The 18854-nt window shown below is 44.5% G+C and overlaps 1 protein-coding gene across 6 annotated transcripts in view; it reads left to right on the forward strand.

The window, feature by feature from the left end:
• The first annotated feature begins 4655 nt into the window (after window positions 1-4655).
• LOC118211036 (tensin-2-like) overlaps window positions 4656-18854 on the forward strand; it is a 42756-nt gene continuing 28557 nt past the window's right edge. For 4 of the 6 annotated variants that reach the window (XM_035387757.1, XM_035387758.1, XM_035387759.1 and 1 more), the window contains exons 1-2: window positions 4658-4869; window positions 17707-17812. In XM_035387757.1, the coding sequence (XP_035243648.1) occupies window positions 4753-4869; window positions 17707-17812 (223 nt within the window). In that variant the 5' untranslated portion in view covers window positions 4658-4752. Of the gene's footprint in view, window positions 4870-10819; window positions 10947-17706; window positions 17813-18854 lie in introns of those variants that run through there. The other 2 variants (XM_035387764.1, XM_035387761.1) reach the window with 2 other exon arrangements.

The following is an 18854-nucleotide window of genomic DNA, read 5'->3' on the forward strand; positions in this document are numbered from 1 at the left end:
AACCAAACTTTAACTGTTTTTTTGGGGGTGTTGGAGGGGAGTTGGGGTTATAGCTTGTATCAGATTAGCCTAAAATCTGTTAGAATGGTAGTGTTGGCACTTTGTGCTTAAACCAGATGCTTCAAAATGTATAGTTTATTGAATGATTTCACACATGCATATTATGGGTCGATTGGGGGTAGATAATAATAGACATCTGAGTGAAATGACCCCTTTAGAGAACATAAACTTGTCTTTTACGGCTGAACACTGCCCTTGCCCATCGAAAGCAATGTCATTCACACGTGAACACAGTAAAATAGCCTAATAACAAGTGCCTTGAATGAAACAAAATCCCATCGAGTTCATCTTTGCTATCGCAGGGCTGATCCTCTGCTTTTTGTACTCCGAAATGTGCTCATTGTGGATATGAGGACTTTGCTGGTTTCCCCAACAACACAAGTTCACGAAAGCTTGAGAGGCACCTGTCTGCTTCAGCTGTCCTTCCCGTCACTGGCCACCAGGGGGCTCTTGTTCTCTGCTTTTTCTACCCTCTTCAGTCAGCGCACATTGGGCTAGTAGAGATGTATGTACGACCGTACCCTTTCCCCCCCTCAGCGCAGTTCCTGTCCAGTCTCGCCCCCCGGCCGTGCGGCCGTTGGTCCCTGACCCGCTCTGATGCGGTCCTCAGACCCGCTCTGAGTCGGTCCTCAGACCCGTTGGAGTCAGAGCGTGGGTTACGAGCCCAGGAATGCTGACAGGAAACAGACGCCGCTACGGGACTCTGGCTGGAGCCTCGCGTCAGAGCCTCCCCTCAACAGATGCACATGCTACATGTCGCCGTTAAACTCAGTCTGACGCGTTCCCTGCGTCCTCTCCTCAGTCTCCCACACTGTCTGCTCTCAAATGTATCGCCTCCACCCTCTGGGCTTGTCCAGTCCGGGCATTTTCAACATGTTTTTTTTATCCGCAGCTGAGGAGATGCTTAATGCGAAGCTGCGATAGAACATCTGCGCTAGATAGGGTGCCTTTATGACTTCATGGATTCTGCAGCTGAGAAGAAAGTGTCCAGGAATGTATCTCGCTGTAATAACCGATTTCACAGCTCGCAGAAGCATTTCAGAGGCAGCGTTTATGCATTTTGCAACATTAAACCGGTTCTTTCCCATACATTCCAATACGAAAGTCAAACGAGGAACAAAGAAAATCTACAGATTCATCCGGTTTAATCCCCCCCTTCAAAGTGCAGTGTTACAAATCCCTTTCTTCCATATCCCATGAAGTTGTTGGTGCAATTTAGAAGAAGCCGTTGTCGTTATATTTGATGTCAGACATTAGACCTTTGCCATTCAGTTGTGAAATAAACAATTTGGCACATGCAAATACACCAACAAGATACTAAATATGTTAAAATACAGTGGAGATTGAGAACAGGCTTGGCTTGGTGTCTGCAAGAAAGCACAAAGCTATGGTAGAGCAAATACATGCTGCGTACAAAATGGCGTGTCCATATGCCATTTAACTACAAATAAAAAACATTTACCAGACTAGAGGCCTTCGCTGTGGAGGAACTGACTGCGTGCCACACATTTTATAGACGTGTTGCATAATATATTGACCCAACTGATTCCTTACAAGACTGATGAAAATAGAAAGCCTAATCGGTGATGGATTTGTGTATGCTTTGCCGTATATATGCATATTGGTCTGGATGGCTAATGAGGCGCTGTTTGTCATGTTTTTGTGGCCAGTACGCTTGCTATGTTGCGCTCACATTCCTGCAGCTGATCTGAACATCATCAATCACGTGAGGCTATTTTACTGGTCCAAAACATTTCCCACGGACACCGAGAACTCCAGGCAAGCACAGCTGCTCTGAGACCATCACAGCGGTTCCCACGTCTTCATTCCAGAGGCATCTGGTAAAAATGTACGATAGAATAATTATCCAATGAAATGGTACAAAATAAAGTAAACTACAGGAACACAGAATGGATCCTTACCAGGGCTATTACAGTACAGGTTTAATTGGAAAAGTAAGCTGGAGCAGTGTTATGCTGTTATCCAAAGGTATTCCATGGTACCCATTTATAGAACTGGATATATTCTGAAATAATTCTTGTTACGAATTTACTATCTTTGAGTTACAAACTTGGTTCTCTAACCCTTATGCTGCACTGCTGCCCTAATTGTGCATTTGCCTAAAGTGTATTTTGGCCAAAGTGTATTTTTGTATTTTAATTAATTTCAAGACATCGGTCATGATGTCATTGTGGTTTCTAATAGCACCGTGACGTCCCAGTAATCAAAAGCCGGAATCAAGACGTCTAGAGGGCTGGAAAACTAGCCTGAGCGCTGTTTCAAAGTAAGCAGACTAGGTTAACCTCAACATAGCTCAGGTCTTATCCGGATATAGCCTGGCTATGTCATAGTTGGCTAGAATACCTTTGCCTTTCAACCAAATGTAGCTGGGTTTTCACCTGAATGCCTAGACGGTGTTTCACCGACTTTTCACCACAAAGGTGTTCGTTGGGATGGGTCCCTCAAAACAAGCTCCTAGCCCAACATGGTCCATGAGGCAAATGAACTGGACCAGGGAAGCACTGAGCTTTTCTTAAAGGGGTGCTTTTTCTCAACAGTCATAGAAGAAAACTCAGTTGTATTTGGAGCACTGATCTGCTTTTGCGTATATATGCACGTTTGCACTACATTTCTAAAAGTATGTGGGCACCTGAACATCACACCCATATGTACTCGTTGGACACCTCATTCCAAAATCATGGGCATTAATACAGAGTTTGATTCCCCCCGCCCCCAGCCTCCACTCTTCTGGGAAGGCTTTCCGGTAGATTTTGGAGCACCTGTGGGGATTCCCTTCCATTCAGCCACGAGAGCATTAGTGAGGTCGGGCACTGTTGGGTGTAAGGTCTGGTTTGCAGTCAGCATTCCAATTCCTCCCAAAGGTGTTTGCTGGGGTAGAGGTCAGGGCTCTGTGCAAGCCAGTCAAGTTCTTCCTCATCAAACTCAGAAAGCCATTTCTTTATGGACCTTGCTTTGTGCACAGGGGCATTATCATGCTTAAACAGGAATGAGTCTTCCCCAAACTGTTGCCACAAAGTTGGAAGCAAACAATTCACAAGAATGTCATTGTATACTGTAGCATTAAGATTTCCCTTCGTTGGAACTAAGAGGACTAGCCCAAACCATGAAGAAAAATCCCAGGCCATTATTCCTGCTTCACCAAACTTTACAGTTGGCACTATTCAGTCCAGTGCAGTTGGCACTATGCATTCCGCCAAACCCAGATTTTTCCGCCAGGCTGCCAGATAGTGAAGCGTGATCCATCGTTCCAGAGAACGCATTTCCACTGCTCTTCAGCACATGGCGGTCCCGTTCTGTGAGCTTGTGTGGCCTACCGCTTCGTGGCTGAGCTGTTGCTGCTCCTGTACATTTCCACTTCACAATAACAGCACTTGCAGCTGACTGGGGCAGCTCTAGCAGGGCAGAGATTTGACGAACTGACTTGTTTGAAAGGTGGCATCCTATGACATCCAGTGTACATGCATCCTGTGTACATGCATGTGTGTGTGTAAATGTGTGTGTGTGTGTGTGTGTGTGTACATGGGTCCGTGTGTGTGTGCGTGTTTCCTGGTGTGCTGTAGCAGCATGTGAGGAGCTCGGGACAGTCAGTCCCAGCTCTGTTGGCTTTGGGAATTCACAGCCGGTTTGGAATGTGTGTTGGGATCTGGAGAAGGGGAATGATCTACTGCAGGTGGCCTGTTCCATTCTGGGGAGAGGGGGTGGGGGAAGGATCTGTACCCTTCTAAATTAGATTTCTTTTTGATTTATTTTGGATCAATAACAATAATAATGTAAATTGTTTCCCATTGATTTATTTATTAATGATTGAGAGGAATAAAGTTCCTTTCGGGGATTGGGTTAAATATAGAAACATTGCAAAGGACGTCTTTATCTGAGAGATCTTCATCTTTATTTGTGATTAAAAGCTTCTTTTGTCTACCACAACAGTATCAGGGAAACGTGCGGGGTGATGCAATATTGCTCTTATGAGGTTGCTGACTCAGTCCCCGATCATAATCCTAGTAGAGGCCAGGAGTGGAGTGGATTGCTCAGAAGAGGGAATGTAGATCTGCTCTGGTCCAAAGAATGAAAACAGGACAAAACTTAACTGTGTTATCTTACAGAGTGTCTGAAAGTACTATGACATTGTATGAGAGAGAGTGAGAGAAAGAGTGTCTGCTGGTTCTGTGTGTGTGTGTGTGTGTATGAGAGAGAGAGAGACAGAGGTGTGTGTGAGAGAGAGGGAGAGAGAGTCTGGTGGTGGCTCTCTGGCTGAGTGTGTGTGTGTGTGAGAGAGAGAGGCTCTCTGGCTGAGTGTGTGTGTGTGAGAGAGAGAGGCTCTGCTGGCTCTCTGGCTGAGTGCGTGTGTGTGTGAGAGAGAGAGAGGCTGTGCTGGCTCTCTGGCTGAGTGTGTGTGTGTGTGTGAGAGAGAGAGAGAGCCTCTGCTGGCTCTCTGGCTGAGTGTGTGTGTGTGTGTGTGTGTGAGAGAGAGAGGCTCTGCTGGCTCTCTGGCTGAGTATAGGGCTGTATGGGAGCCAGCCCTGGGAAAGGGGAAGGGCTTTACGTCAGTCGACAAAAACAGCTGCCTTCGTGTGGAGTGCAAAACAGACCCTCAGAGTCAGAGTGTGAGGGAGAGAGAGCGAGACGGAGAGAGGGACGGAGAGAGGGAGAAGAGTCAGAGAGGGGTGACCCATGGGGTGTGCCCTCAGCGCGGGGCGCAGCGGGGCCGAGCGGGGTCCCGCGCCCGCAGAGAAGTCGCCGAAAATGGTCTGCGCCGAGAGGAAGCAGGAGAAGCTCCGGACGAGCAAGGTAAGCCCGGGGGACGCGGCGACGGAGGGAAGCGCGGCGAGGGCGAGGACGCCGCTGCCCGCGCTCGCTCCGATTGGACGGAGGGGGTTTCCGCGTTGGCGCTGCCCGTGTTTCGCGTGGGGTTCTGGTGTGGCGCGGCTGTGCCCGCTCGTACGCTGACGGCGTGGGCTTCTGCTCGGTGCGGCTGTTTGTTACTTTAGCCTGGCTTCCACTGACCGCCTGCATGCCACCCACCGTGGCAGGTGACTTCTTAACCCCAGGCGGTCTCGCAAACGGCTACGCCCCAGCTGACCCCCAGGCCAGCTTTAGATGAGATTTAGTGAGAATGGCTGGTCACCAGATTTGTAAAGTCGCTAAATATATAATCAGAACTGACGAGAGGATGTTAAAAATCACGATTTTCCTGTTTGATGTAGCTGTTTCGGAGCAATCTGCAGAAAGTGTGGTGATTGGTTGTTTAAATTCACATCCAGCAGACGGCTTGGTAGTTAAAATACTTCTGCGTCCGTTCTCTTCCTTGATCTATTGATGATGTGCGAAAATGACCATGCTACCCAACAAGGAGTGAGCATTTCTGGGTAGTTTACACTAGGTGATGTCACTTTCTTCCTATTGGCTCCCTGAAAGCCCTCCAATAGCTTCTCTGCTGGGTGATCTATTCCAGTCAAAAAGTGTGAACACTGATGGATCTTTCATGACAGAAAACAGGGACAATGATAAGGAAACGATATCAACATTTTACAGTCTTAACAGAATGATCTACTATACAGTTAAGTACAACTTGTAAAATGTAAAACAGCTTTATTTAGGAAAGTGAAGGGCCTTATTCCTGTGGGTGTACTGAGATTATTTAATAGTTTTGGAACACTGGGGGCTCCCGAACTGCACGCTCAGCTGAGGAATTTGTGTTTTGTGCAGTGATGCTCCCTACGGAGGAAATCTAGCCAATGCCAGTGCAGCCTGTGGCCAGGGGATGCCCTGTGGGGTGATTCATGATTGGCTCTACAGGAAGTGAGGTCACACTGGGAGGGAGGGACACTGCAGCGTTCTGAAGGACCTACAGCTGTGGTTAGGCATTCCAGGGAGAGGAAATATGGGAGAAACGTGAAGAAACACAAAAATAAACCCACGGAAATGCACGGTCTCTGTTGTACCACACTGGGGGGTTTTTGATTGAGTGCTGAATGGATAATAATATGAAAGCCAGACTCAGATCCAGATTATTTTGGCTTCTGTTTCACAGGAAATTGCTGCTGTCACAAGGTCCATACTGATCTAGGCCCAGCATAGTATCACGGTCGTATGGGATGCAATGTATTCAGTTTGCTGCGAATTAATGCATTCTTGTTTCTTTCCACCTGATGTGATTTAATTCCGCACGCTTGACCGTTTGACTGCAAATGCTCAAATGTCATTAATACACACCTCTGAAATAAAGGGCTGAAATGAGAAAGCAATGCATTTTCATACAAAAATCAATTATTCTGAAACTAAGAAAATAGTTACGAAGTCTGCATTGCAATTCTGGACAGTATTTAACTTCTTTACAACACAGGAAGCAGAAGCAGAATCGAACACCAAACACAAAATAGTCCCGTACTCTCGTAAGTGTTTTTCCCTAAGTGCCTGTGGCTTAAACCCCGTTTTATTAGCACGGGATTTAAAATGCGCTGCCGTGTCGCTGACCCGGCCCCTCCCCCTGACCCGGCCCCTCCCCCTGACCCGGCCCCTCCCCCCTCTCGACAGAGCAGCTCCCTTGTTGAAACAGAAACCGCTCGCGTGTGACTGCGGCACGTTACTGCGGCGCGTTACTGTTGTGGCAGTGGCAGGCCCCCCCCCCCCCCCCCCTCTGCAGTCATTTGTTTCGCTCGTGGCGCTTTTGGCAGAACCGCCCGCGCGCTGTTTGTTCAGGTGGGCACCCGCTGGCAGAGCCCTGGGGGCGGATTTGTCCGGAACAGTTGCGAGAGACCGAAAAGCGGCCAGGGCCTGCTCCCCGCCGTGATGAAATGCAGCCTCTCCACCTGCTGGAGGACGTCAGGGAAGGTCTTTCCTTCGAGGTGTTGGAAACCCAAAGCCGTCCCCACTCAAGTTTATAGTAAGGAAATGGGTGAGAGTGGGGGGGTTGTTGCACCCCCCCACCCCCACCCCTTTCAAACACATGCGTATTCCAACGACGTCCCTGTAAGGACGGGAGAGGTGAGCAGCCCGATTAGCAGACGGAACGTCCTCCATTAAGAGCGGAGAAAGCGTGCGGGGGGGGGTGGGGGAGGGGGGGGTGGGATGGGGGGCGGATATAAATAAAGGCCGAGCCGCCCAGACCCTCGTAACAGGCCTGTCCACCCCCACCTGCTCCCGTCACATCCTGCAGGAATGCCAAACGCGAGCCACGGTGTCCACGTTACAGGCGCTCTCAGACTTTAAAGCACAGGGCGCTGTGTGTGTGTGTGTGTGCGTGGGCGTGTGTGTGCATGCGCGAGTACTGCTGACACTAGCACTTAGAGCAGGTGTGTGTGTGTGTGAGAGAGAGAGGGTGAGAGAGTGATTGAGTGCATTCATATCAGTGGAGGGTGGGAGAGATTGGCTTTCACAAAGTTTTGGAAGTATGTAGAGCTCCCAGAAAACTTGTTCTGTGAGTTACTGTTCTTTTCGTCTTTTAGTTTAACACGTGATACTTTTATTTAATCTTTTTTGCACTTCCATTTACTTTATTATGATATATTGTATATTTATTATTATTTTGTCCTGGAAGCAAAGTAGGTAAAGGAAAGAGAAAGAGGTTTTCAATACTTATGTTCTAAAATGCTTCTGAAGAAGTCCTTTTTGGATCCTTGAACCCTTGAGAGAGAGCAAGAGAGAGGGAGGGAGTGAGAGAGTATAAATTCTGCATTGGCAATTAAGAAAAATGGGTGAAAAGTAGGGGAAATGATTAATAAAATAAGTAATTTGTGTCCCCATAGAGCAGCGTTGTGAAAAATAAATACTTTATCTTCTATTACATTCACAAGTGAGTAATGGAAACAATGTGTTATTAAAGGGTTGGAAATGTTTTGGAAATGAGCTGGAGTTTGGCTGGAAATTATTGCGGGGGTTATGATTCAGCATTTTATGAACCTCTCATGTACGTTGCCCCAAGATGACAACATGACAAACAGAGCTCCAGCATTGCATTTTTCTATTCTTCCTCTCTCTCTCTCTCTCTCTCTCTCTCTGCCCTCCATCTGGGGCTTATCAGTCTTTGGCTTGGTTCTCATGATCGTTTTCTGCCACTACAGTGTGGCTCCGCCCCCGACCCGTGTCATTTCCCCTACACAGCTTCTCCCCAGCCTCTTCTCCCCGGCTTGCCTGGGTCTCGGTCCTGCCCTGTCCGCCATTCTCACTATTTGCTGTGGAGTTTTTTCTCCGACACGCCACCTCTCCTTTCAGGTTCTCCATTACTTTTTTTTAATCACCTCTTCAAATATCCCCTGCAGCCTGTCTCTTGCCATCCCCTACCATATTTTTCATATCCACATCCAAATGTTTTAAAGACATTCTTATTCTTATTTTGTAGAAGATAACATTCAAATGAAAATGCTTCAATATCCTTCATTGAATATGTCAGTGTGTCATGGTTTTGTATTGATACTTTTACAATATTTAGCACTTGTCTAGAAATTTCTCCCATGGTAGATGTGTCTACAGTTGTACATGAGTCTATTTTAGCTTGCATAACTATCTTTAAGGCATGGTATCACTAGAGAATGTTAGATTTTGGGTTCCATATATCTACATTTCAAATACCAGATATCCTAATATTTAGCATTTTGTACGACTCTAGATTCATTAAATGTGCCAAATAATCATTAATAAAAATTATTAATTTTTATTATTATTAATTAGTTATTTTAGATTATTATTTACCATGTCCCATCTACACAAAGCACAAACTTATTCTCAACTGCCATTTTCTTTCAAAATGACATATAACCCAGATGCAGTCTGAAGAGATGGGTCTTTAGTCTGTGTGAGCAGATGGCCAGCAATTCTGCTGTCCTGACCACGCTGGGAAGTTTGTTCCACCACTGTGGGTCCAGTACAGGCATAACTGGGAAGTTTGTTCCACGACTTTGGGGCCAGTACAGACATAACTGGGGAAGCGACCAGCCGACCGCACAGGGAGTGGAAATTCAGTTGCCTAGATTCTGCTGATATTTCACAGCGAAGCTAAATAATAATTTTTTTCAAGAGATTGCATTGCGAAGTGGTAGTGCTGCACATATTCGTGTTATTTCACTCAAGGAGACAAGAAGCACAACAGGCCACCGCGAAAATTATGTGAAATTATTTGTTGGCATAACTGAGAAACGGTCCACCTTTCTGTTCAAAAGTGAATAGTTTTGTAAGGCACCCTACTCAGTGAGAGAGTTGTTTATGGTCAAATAAAATAAAAATCTGGTTTATCTGGTCTGCTCTGCCTACTTCTCACCAGGAGATGTCATTATTGAGCAAGTAGAAGTGAATCGAAATGATCCCAAAGTGGCATTATTTTGCCCATCACGGTACTTTTTGGATGTTGGACAATAGTGGATATCTGCCCTTCATGTATTGTTTGGTGTTCTCCACTGCAATTGAACGATATCTTTCATAATTTTACATTAGAGCAGTTTATGAATTCTAAATTATTATGTCATTATGATATTATGATGTACAGTGTGCACTGTATGTATGCATTTGTATGTATAGGTGTGAGCATATTTGCAAATCAAAATGTGTACGATGTTTCTGTGTTTCAAGTTTTTGTACGACTCTATATTTGGTGCCGTGAGATCCGAATCTTCTTCTAAATTCCGTATCGTATTTTTGGTTGTAACCAGCTTTATTGTCGAGGCCCAGATCTAACAGGCTTTCCTGACAGAGCCAGGCTCTGCTACAGTCCTCCTTCTGTGGGTTGCAGCCGAACCAGGTCATCTGCAAACGAAAGCTAATCGAATTTGTTCATCATCAAGCGCATATCCTGCTGCTGTGGTCTGTGGATGCAAACATTGAACAGGTTTACCTTACTCTCCATCTACTGAGTGAAGAAAGCCCTTCTTTTCTTCCCAATTGCGACTCTGCATTTGTTTGTTTGTGTGTGTGTGGGTTAGGGTTAGGGTTAGGGATTTGATGATATCATAGGTCTTAGACCAGGTTAGATCACTCTTTGGAAGTACATCAAACAGTCCACATTGCCAAATGGAATCAAGTGCCTTCTTGAAATCTAAAGCAAAGTTTTCATTTACTGACATTTTTGTTCTGGTATATTGTTACTTGGAAATATGGTCCATTGTGCAATGTCTTTGGAGAAATACTATTTGACTTTCACTCAAGACATCGTCTTAAATAAAATCAAGCCTGTTGAAGTCTTGTTTTTATGACACTACACAGAGCTCTCTCTCTCTCTCTCTCTCTCTCAGTTCTGTCGGTTTTGTAAATGAGAGTTAAGCGCTGGGTCATGTACTGTATTAATGAAGGCACTTGGCTTAAATCTGTGTAATGAAGTGTGAAATATCTGAGTCAAATGACAGGAATGGGTGCGGGGGTCAATCCCAGGGCGGCTTGTGACTTGTCTGAAACGGAGCCCAACTCTAAACAAATTTCCCTGTTCTAATAAACACATTACCATTAACAATGCATATCAATGTATCGAACATTCAGATGTCTAAGTACGGAGATCCATGCGCCCACCTGCAACCAAAACCACACGCCAGCACGAACATGAAAATATCACAGCTTTGTTTTCAGTTCTAACCAATCAGTGATATTGCACTGAATGAACACGCCCATTTACGGAATGCAACATTTTAACGACACCGTTTTATTATGGAACTGCCCAATACAGAAATGATATCCAGCAAAACAACTTTGTTACCGCCCAACTTTAGATTTGGCTCCTCCCATTGATTAGAGTCAATCACGACTTTGCAGGATTGGTACTGGTCAGTTCGTATGTTTCTGAATTCGGACAGCAAGGCGCTGGATTTCTATGAAGTCATGGGGGTTTGAAAGCAATAAAATTTGAAGTGTGAACAATAGCGGATACATCCGAGAAAATGAATAAGGTAAGAGAATAAACGGATGAACGGGTTTCATTATTTTTTACTCATTATAAAATGAATAAACCGAGACTTTTTAATGCTTGGACACATTTTGAAAGTTAGACTCTTTGGAAAAAATAAATGTATGCCATGCAGCAGAGGCTGCAGGTTAGCAGGAAATCTATCGTTAGCGCTGCTTTCTGTGAGAACACAGCATCTTCTCTTTCTGGCTGAGGCGTAGCTCCTACAGCTAATGAAATCCTAGAAGCATGCATTTAATGCTCACACATGATGATATGATTAACTTATTGTGTAGCTTTGATTGGCTAGCTAATTATTATTTTTAAACTAAGAACTTGGTCTGTTGTTTAGCTACGTTGAACGCTGTAGCTCGCTGTTAAGGAAGACTTTATATAAGCACTTTTTTCTTTTGAAGAAGTTTATTAGATTGCCCAGGTATGATGATGCCGTTGCACAGATAGGGCTGTTATGGTGTTTCCCCTGTAGTTATGAATCGCTTGACGCAATAGAGCAGTGATATTGTTCGGAACTTTGCTCAAATGGATGAAGGATTTTGCACTATAAGCAATGCAGGATTACTGGCTCCAGTTTACGAAGGAATTTAAATGGCAAAATGCGACATGGCTTCCAGAAGATGATCTATAAAACTTGTTTGGATTACGTATGCCAATAAATACTGAAAGGTATAACCTTATTTGTTCCATCCTTTCCACGGGGAGCTTGGTTAATGTATAGAACATAGACAAGATATGACACAGTTATTGAACTTTATGAAATGTTTTTTTGTTGTTTATATGGTCATATATCTGTTTTCTAACTACTTAGAGCCAGCTTTCTGAAACCTGGCTCCATTTCAATGTGCCTTGAAGTAATTGGATTTGAGTGAATTATAAATACTACTGTCATTTAACAGTTTTGTATCGAGTAGTCAGTATTTTCTAATCTGATTTTCTGTTGGAAGCTTTGAAGACGATTGGAGAGTTAAGAAGAGTGTGTGGAGATTGAGAATATGCAGGAGTGTGTATGGAAGATGCAGGAGTGTGTAGGGAAGATGAAGATGTGTGTAGGGAAGATGCAGGTGTGTGTAGGGAAGATGCAGGAGTATGTAGGGAAGATGCAGGTGTGTGTAGGGAAGATGCAGGAGTGTGTAGGGAAGATGCAGGAGTGTGTAGGGAAGATGCAGGAGTATGTAGGGAAGATGCAGGAGTGTGTAGGGAAGATGCAGGTGTGTGTAGGGAAGATGCAGGAGTATGTAGGGAAGATACAGGAGTGTGTAGGGAAGATGCTGGAGTGTGTAGGGAAGATTCAGGTGTGTGTAGGGAAGATGCAGGAGTGTGTAGGGAAGATGCAGGAGTGTGTAGGGAAGATGCAGGACTCAAATATAACTCAGGCACTTCGCATTGCAGGATTTGTGGTACCGTGGTTGTATGTTGTTCCAGAGAGTGAAGCTGTGCGTGAGAGAAATGCATGAGTCTTATGAGAGCCAGAGAGTCAGGTGACAAATGCCGTAGCAGCACTAGCAACAGCTGACTGTCAGTAATTAATAGTACCTCTGTGTCGCAGCATCAGACTCATTGCAGTTGTCTGTGTGGCCAGCATGGGGCAGCAGTCCTGTGGTTAATGTGCCAGTTTTGTAACTCTGAGGCTGCGGGTTCAAATCCCAGCTGACTGACTACTGCCTCAGTGTTGCTGTACCTTTGATCCCTGTTCCTGATGTATGTTGTAGTGCACAGGGACTTATGTCAAATTCTGAGACACAAAGATGTTAATGCCCTATTTTGTCTAGTGGGAAGGGTTGTCACTCTCTTACTGTATAATTAGCTATATCCCTTAACTCCACTCCAGTAAGTGGGAAGGACTAGGGACAGTGACTCATGTTTATAAACCTGATCAGTATCACTGATTCTGTAGATTAAGCAGATATACAGTTCATGCTGTCCTTCCATCCTTCAAACATCTTAATTGCGGGAAGTTCCGGCTTCTGGTCTGATATTCCGGTCTTATAGTGCCAAGCATTCTTTTCCTTATTATTGTCTTTGGTCACACCCCGTAATGAGGTTTCAGAAGATGCAATGCATTGGAATGTTTTGGCTTGAACAGGTCAGAGACAGACCTAATATTAGAGTACTGAGCTGACAACCTTGTGAGCAAAGAATCAGTTGAGGCATCTATCTGCCAAAGTTTTTTGTCTGTCACTATAACCGTTTGAAGAGTACTCTTTTTGGAATGTTTTCAAAATTGTGTTCTAGAACTGCTTTCAGTTACCGGTAGTGATTGTTACGCCAGCATTAAAATGTTCATTTAAGAACGTTCAGATCACATATTTGTGATCTTACACCTTAAAGGGTTAAAAATGAGTGGTGAATAAAAATAACTGGCTAGTCTATTTTAATAGGTGTGCCACCACTGTGGAATGCAAGAGTATTGCATCCATTGAGCTGACTTTAAAATGGCAGCAGCGACTAGCTCACAGCACTGGACACGCACATGCACTGGATAGCCTGTGAGACAGACATAGCTATTAGCAGGGCCTTCCGTCCAGTTTTTCAGTGCAGGGGGAGACCATGTGTCTGTAGGATGGCAGACTCTCATTCCATTCACAAATGCAGGCGGTTTGATTCCCCGGCATACCACTTTCTGCGCTAAGGCTTGAAATGAACACCTTTGCAAATTGCCAGTAAAAATCAGCAGGTTTGTTTGAGGCTTAGACACCATTCTGGCCGATGTTAGCTTTAACATTCAGTTCAGGTTAGACCTTTTTGTTTTAGAATATCACAGTTTCCATTTAAAAGGGATAATTGGGAATTTTTGGCATCTGGCCCTGTTTTTCACTCACCCATAATGTTGTTGATTGATGCGGAGAGACCGATGGAGAGACCAGACATGCAGCTCCTCTTGCTCGTGAGCTGCAGGTTAAATAAGTGATTTAGCGGTAATTTGTCTTCAAAATAATTTTCCTTCAAAATAACAGCTAGTTGTCAAAAATTCCAAACTATCCTTTTAATGTTAAAGCTCAGAACTTCATACACCAGCCACAGTAGTTGGCTCTCAGAAAAGTAAAATTTCAAATTTCATGCAGGCAGTTTAATGACTTTGCACATCACAAATTGCAGCGTTGTTGTGAGCAAATGTCAAAGCCAAGGGGGTTAACTGGTGAGGAGAGTCTTGAAGTTGGAAGTATTGTGCCTCTTTGGGGCTGACCTCATTGCTGGAACAGTGTGTCTATGTTCGATTCTGACTGACCCACCCTTTTGGGACAGACTGAATCAAGGAGAGGGTGAGGGCGGGTACTTAGAGAGATTCAGCAGGAATGGGGGGGGGGGGGGGTAGTGAGGAGGGATGGGGGTACTTAAAGAGGATTTGTTACTATAAAGTAACAATAAAAATAAATTAAAGTACAACTGTACTTCAGATGCTGTTACAAAATATATTATCCTGAAAGAATTATGGTGCCAAAGTTATTTGCTCAGTTTGCAGAAGTAAAGTGTTAATCAAAGCGCGGAAACGCGTTCGCAGACGTTAAGTAGGCCTGTTCCTCAAACAGGGGGAGGCACAGCACACAGGGACTGGGAGCACTCTACTGCCCAGGGTGCTCAGAAGGTGTACACACTCCAGCGTGTACACAGGCACAGGACTAATGTTGTTGTAACGGGCGATGGACGGTTGACATTTACTGTTCCTGGTGGGCCCATCTGTGCTCACTGACTGTTCAGGGCCTGCGGGGAGAAATGGAGAGGAGAAGAGGACTTAACTCCTCATTTAAAGGAGCTAGACAGGAGGGATGCACAGGGAGGCGTGTGGTGCAGAAACAGAGAGGCTGACAAAAGGAGGTCGATATGTTGGTCTTTTTCACTGACAGGCTGTCAAATAACAGTAGCATGCTGTATAGATGCACATATACACATGCGTGCTTACTGACTCACACTAAGCCCGTAGCCAGAGACCTGTGAGGCATTTTATTCAGTTTTCCTGTCTGCGTAGTTTAGGGAGTGTGGACCCGGGAGTCGAGAAATGGGAGCAGGGGGCGAAATAAAGTTGCTTTTGTCCGAGGGGTACTTGCGGGTTGACAGCTAAAACTCAATACCTCTTCTGTTCCCAGCTTTGCGGAGAGGGAGATGGAATGAGCTTTCAAAATGGTCTTTGCCTCTCTGAAATTCATCAGGTGCCCGAAAATAAGAGAACTCTTGTGTGTATTTGCTGGTGCCACTGGCCAAAGTCAACAGGCAGGGCCGTGGAGGAAGAGATGCTTACGGGCAGGGTACGCTAGAGGCGTGTCAGTAGGCAGAAGAAGTTGGATGAAGGGATTATTTTTGGTGAAGGGTGGAGTCTTTTAAAGTGCATCTAGCTCGTTTAGATTCTCATAATATTTTTAATATTCCGGTTGACTTTGAAGGTCAGAATTGAGTATCCCTGTAGTATACTGCAGATGGGGTACATCCTAAAACCCGATTGCTGTACCTCTTTCTTTTTAAAGAGCTTGGCATCTGAGTGTCAGCTGTTTTCCATGCCCCCACCCCCTCCTTGCTTCTTGATTGACAGATTAGCATCGTTTCTGCTCTGACAGAACTCGCTGTGTTGTGGACACGTCCTATTCCTGCAGAGGGGCCATCATACCTTTCCCAGACAGCTGAGAGCTAAATAAAATAAAAGGGTTCAAAAGGCTGTAAATAAACCGGCTCGATTGTTCGGTGTCCGCGTGCAGGAATAGACTCAGGCGGTGAGACTGGATACGCGCGGCGTGCGAATGCGCGGTGGCGGCGCGGGCCGTCACACGAGCCGCGGGTTTCCCTTGCTTTCAGCAGCAGGCTCGCTCCAGCCTGCGTCTTAATTATGTGTGTTCCCCGTGTTTTTGTTGCCCTTGCAGCTTTATTTCTGCATTTCTGCAGTACTTTTAATATTGCAAGGCTGGGATATAAATTCCGGAACGTTCTTTAAGTCCTGGATGCTCTTTGAGCGGCCTGCTGCATGGTGCGGAGGTGTGGCCCAGTCCCTTACTGTACGTCGGGCAGCAGACATATGTTGTTATTTAAAAAAAATATGTTTAACTGTATTGAACTTCAATTCATAAAATGTGACCGTAATGTTTTTTTGTCTCAACTTCTGCCCAAATAGTTTCATGTGCTCAGGCCTTGGAATAGCTTGCTGTTATATGTTCTATGGTTATTATTAATACTGATTCTACTACAATGGACCCAGCCCAGAGCTTCCAGTCAGGGTCATAGTGTGTCAGTCTGCTTTGCAGAATAGCTGTGTAAACACCTCTGTCACGCTCAAATTGAAAATGGAAACTTACCCCTGCCCCCATAGCCTAAATAAAACAGGTGTTTATTTTGTGCTTCAGTGAGATGAGTTTGGGGTTAGAGGTGATCCCACAGTGAGGAGGTCTGTTCAAACAGGCCACACACATTTACACTGGAACCCAAATCCTCAAGTCAGATATCCTGGAAATATGGCAGCTCTCCCACTCATATACAGTAAGCTCCATAATTTTTGGGACAGATACTTCTTTTTTCTTGATTTGGCCCTGTATTCCATAATTTTAGATTTGTAATCAAACCATTCACATGTGGTTGAAGTGCACGTTCTCAACTTTTATTTCAGGGTATTTTTATATGTTGTGTTCACTTATTTGTAGTGTGTGACAGTTGTATTTGTCTGTTTGTATGGTTTGTGTTTATTGTTGTAACAATGTTTCATGCTGCTTTCTTGGCCAGGTCACTCTTGAAAAAGAGATTTTAATCTCAATGAGACTTTTACCTGGTTAAATAAAGAATATATATATATATATATATACATTTTGGTTTAGTCATGTAGAAATTACAGCCCTTTTTATGAATAATCCCCCCATTTCAGGGCATCACAGGTGTTTCTCATTAGTCAGTTGTGTTCAATTGCTTCCTTAGTTTTCAGTATCTAGTCTTGATTCTACCCTTTTGATTGCCTTTGGAGTCTGTTATTGGTGTTTGTCAACACAAGGACCAGAGTTGTGCCAGTGAAAGTCAAGGAAGCCATTATGAGGCTGAGAAATCAGAGGCATAGGCCAAACCTTAGGCTAACTAAAATCAACTGTTTGGAACATCATTAAGAAGACTGAGAGCACTGGTGAGCTCAAAAATCACAAAGAGCCTGGTAAACCAAGGAGGACTTGTATGTGATGTTCATTTTCACATTTGAGACAGGTTAGTTCCAGAAGGCTACCTTCAGACTGCAGACTTTAATGCTAGTCTCACTTTTTTTGCTCAAACCTGATTTTTTAGACTTGACTATGTTTTCCAAAGTGACTGCCGGTACACAATTGTGGTGACATTTGCTTGTCACATGAAGAGTGATGTAACAATCACTTAAGTGGTGTTTACATTTATCATATAATTCTGATTCCTCTTTATTTTTTACTTTTACCTGGCTGTTTTCAGCCACTTAGCAAGACTCATTTGATGCCACTGTCCGTGGCCAAGGCCTGTGCAACAGTAGAGCCAAGGTAAAGTTCAACTTGATTTGAAGATTGAAGAGAATACTTGACAAAATGGCTGACAAGACATCCTAAAACACTGAATTTAGACAGCTTGTCACTGGTCAAAGCAACTTCCCTGGTCAGTAAAAAGCCATGTGTTCTTAGTGTAAAGCTATGTGTCCTCTCCTTTTCCTCTCTGTGTCTCTGTGTTTGCAAGTGCCTGTGTTCCTCGCTGAGCAGGTTTTTCTGTGACTGTGTTTGCAAGTGCTTGTGTTCCTCGCTGAGCAGGTTTTTCTGTGACTGTGTTTGCAGGTAGGGAAGGAGGAGGCCCATGCCTTCCGGGAGAAGATCTTCAGGAAGAAGCGTCAGTGTGGAGTCTGCGGTCAGAACATTGACAGCTTGGGCTCCTTCTGTCGAGGTGAGTCTGCCTGGTCACGTGGTGACCTGGGCGTGGTCTACACCACAGGAGTATAAGTCAGTGGTCTCCAACCCTGGTCCTGGAGAGCTACAGGGTCTGCTGGTTTTCATAGTGACTCTGCACATCATGAATCAATTAGAGCAGTTGATTACACAGTTAACTCAACTCACCTGGTGTCTTAGGTCTCAGTTGGGTGCTGATTTTAAGGTGAAAACAAAAACCAGCAGACCCTGTAGCTCTCCAGGACCAGGGTTGGAGACCACTGGTATAAGTGCTGTTCCAATGAGAAAATTCTCTAACATTAGCAATCTGTAAAAACAGATTATAGATAGAGAAAGATGTATTAAAACCCTTAGAAGAGTGAAAAAGGTACAAAAGAGAGAGTTGGACCACCATGTACAAGGAGGAATAAAGAGACCTGAAATGTGGGAGGGGCTAGTAGGTGGGACCAGAGTGGATAGGGTGGAGTGGATAGGGTAACATTTTATTTTGAGTGTCCTATGCTGACATTCAACTTGACATCAACTGAATATCAGTTGATTAAAGTCAATTGCATGTTGGGTGATTCTGCTGAGACACAAACTGCTGTCAAACAATGCTGTATTGACACTCAAAACTCTTGTCAAGAAACCCTCTATTGACACTCAACAAAGTATTAGCCTACCTGGAGGCTTGCTGTATATGAACTTTCTCTCTCCACTAAATGAGCAGACATAAATGGAGCATTAAATATTCAGCTGAATGTCAACTGCACGCAGATGTCCCGCCTGTGGACATTTCAAGTAAGGTTAAGTGAATCTCAACAACAGTCAACTAAATATGATATCAAAACGTCATCCTCCTGAGAGATCCTCAAAATGATGTCTGCTGACAAACATAAGAGCCATCTATTGCTTGTCAACAAGGCATATGTTTACTATCAAGAGTCTCAATGAATTGTTACTTTAAATTGACAATTAATTATATTCAGTTGATATCAAGTTGAGTGACAACATTGGACACTCAAAATATGGTGTTACCAAAGACAGCAGTCGACACCAAA

Source organism: Anguilla anguilla, chromosome 13 (genome assembly GCF_013347855.1).
Source record: "Anguilla anguilla isolate fAngAng1 chromosome 13, fAngAng1.pri, whole genome shotgun sequence".
In the NCBI taxonomy this organism is placed as follows: Eukaryota; Metazoa; Chordata; class Actinopteri; order Anguilliformes; family Anguillidae; genus Anguilla; species Anguilla anguilla.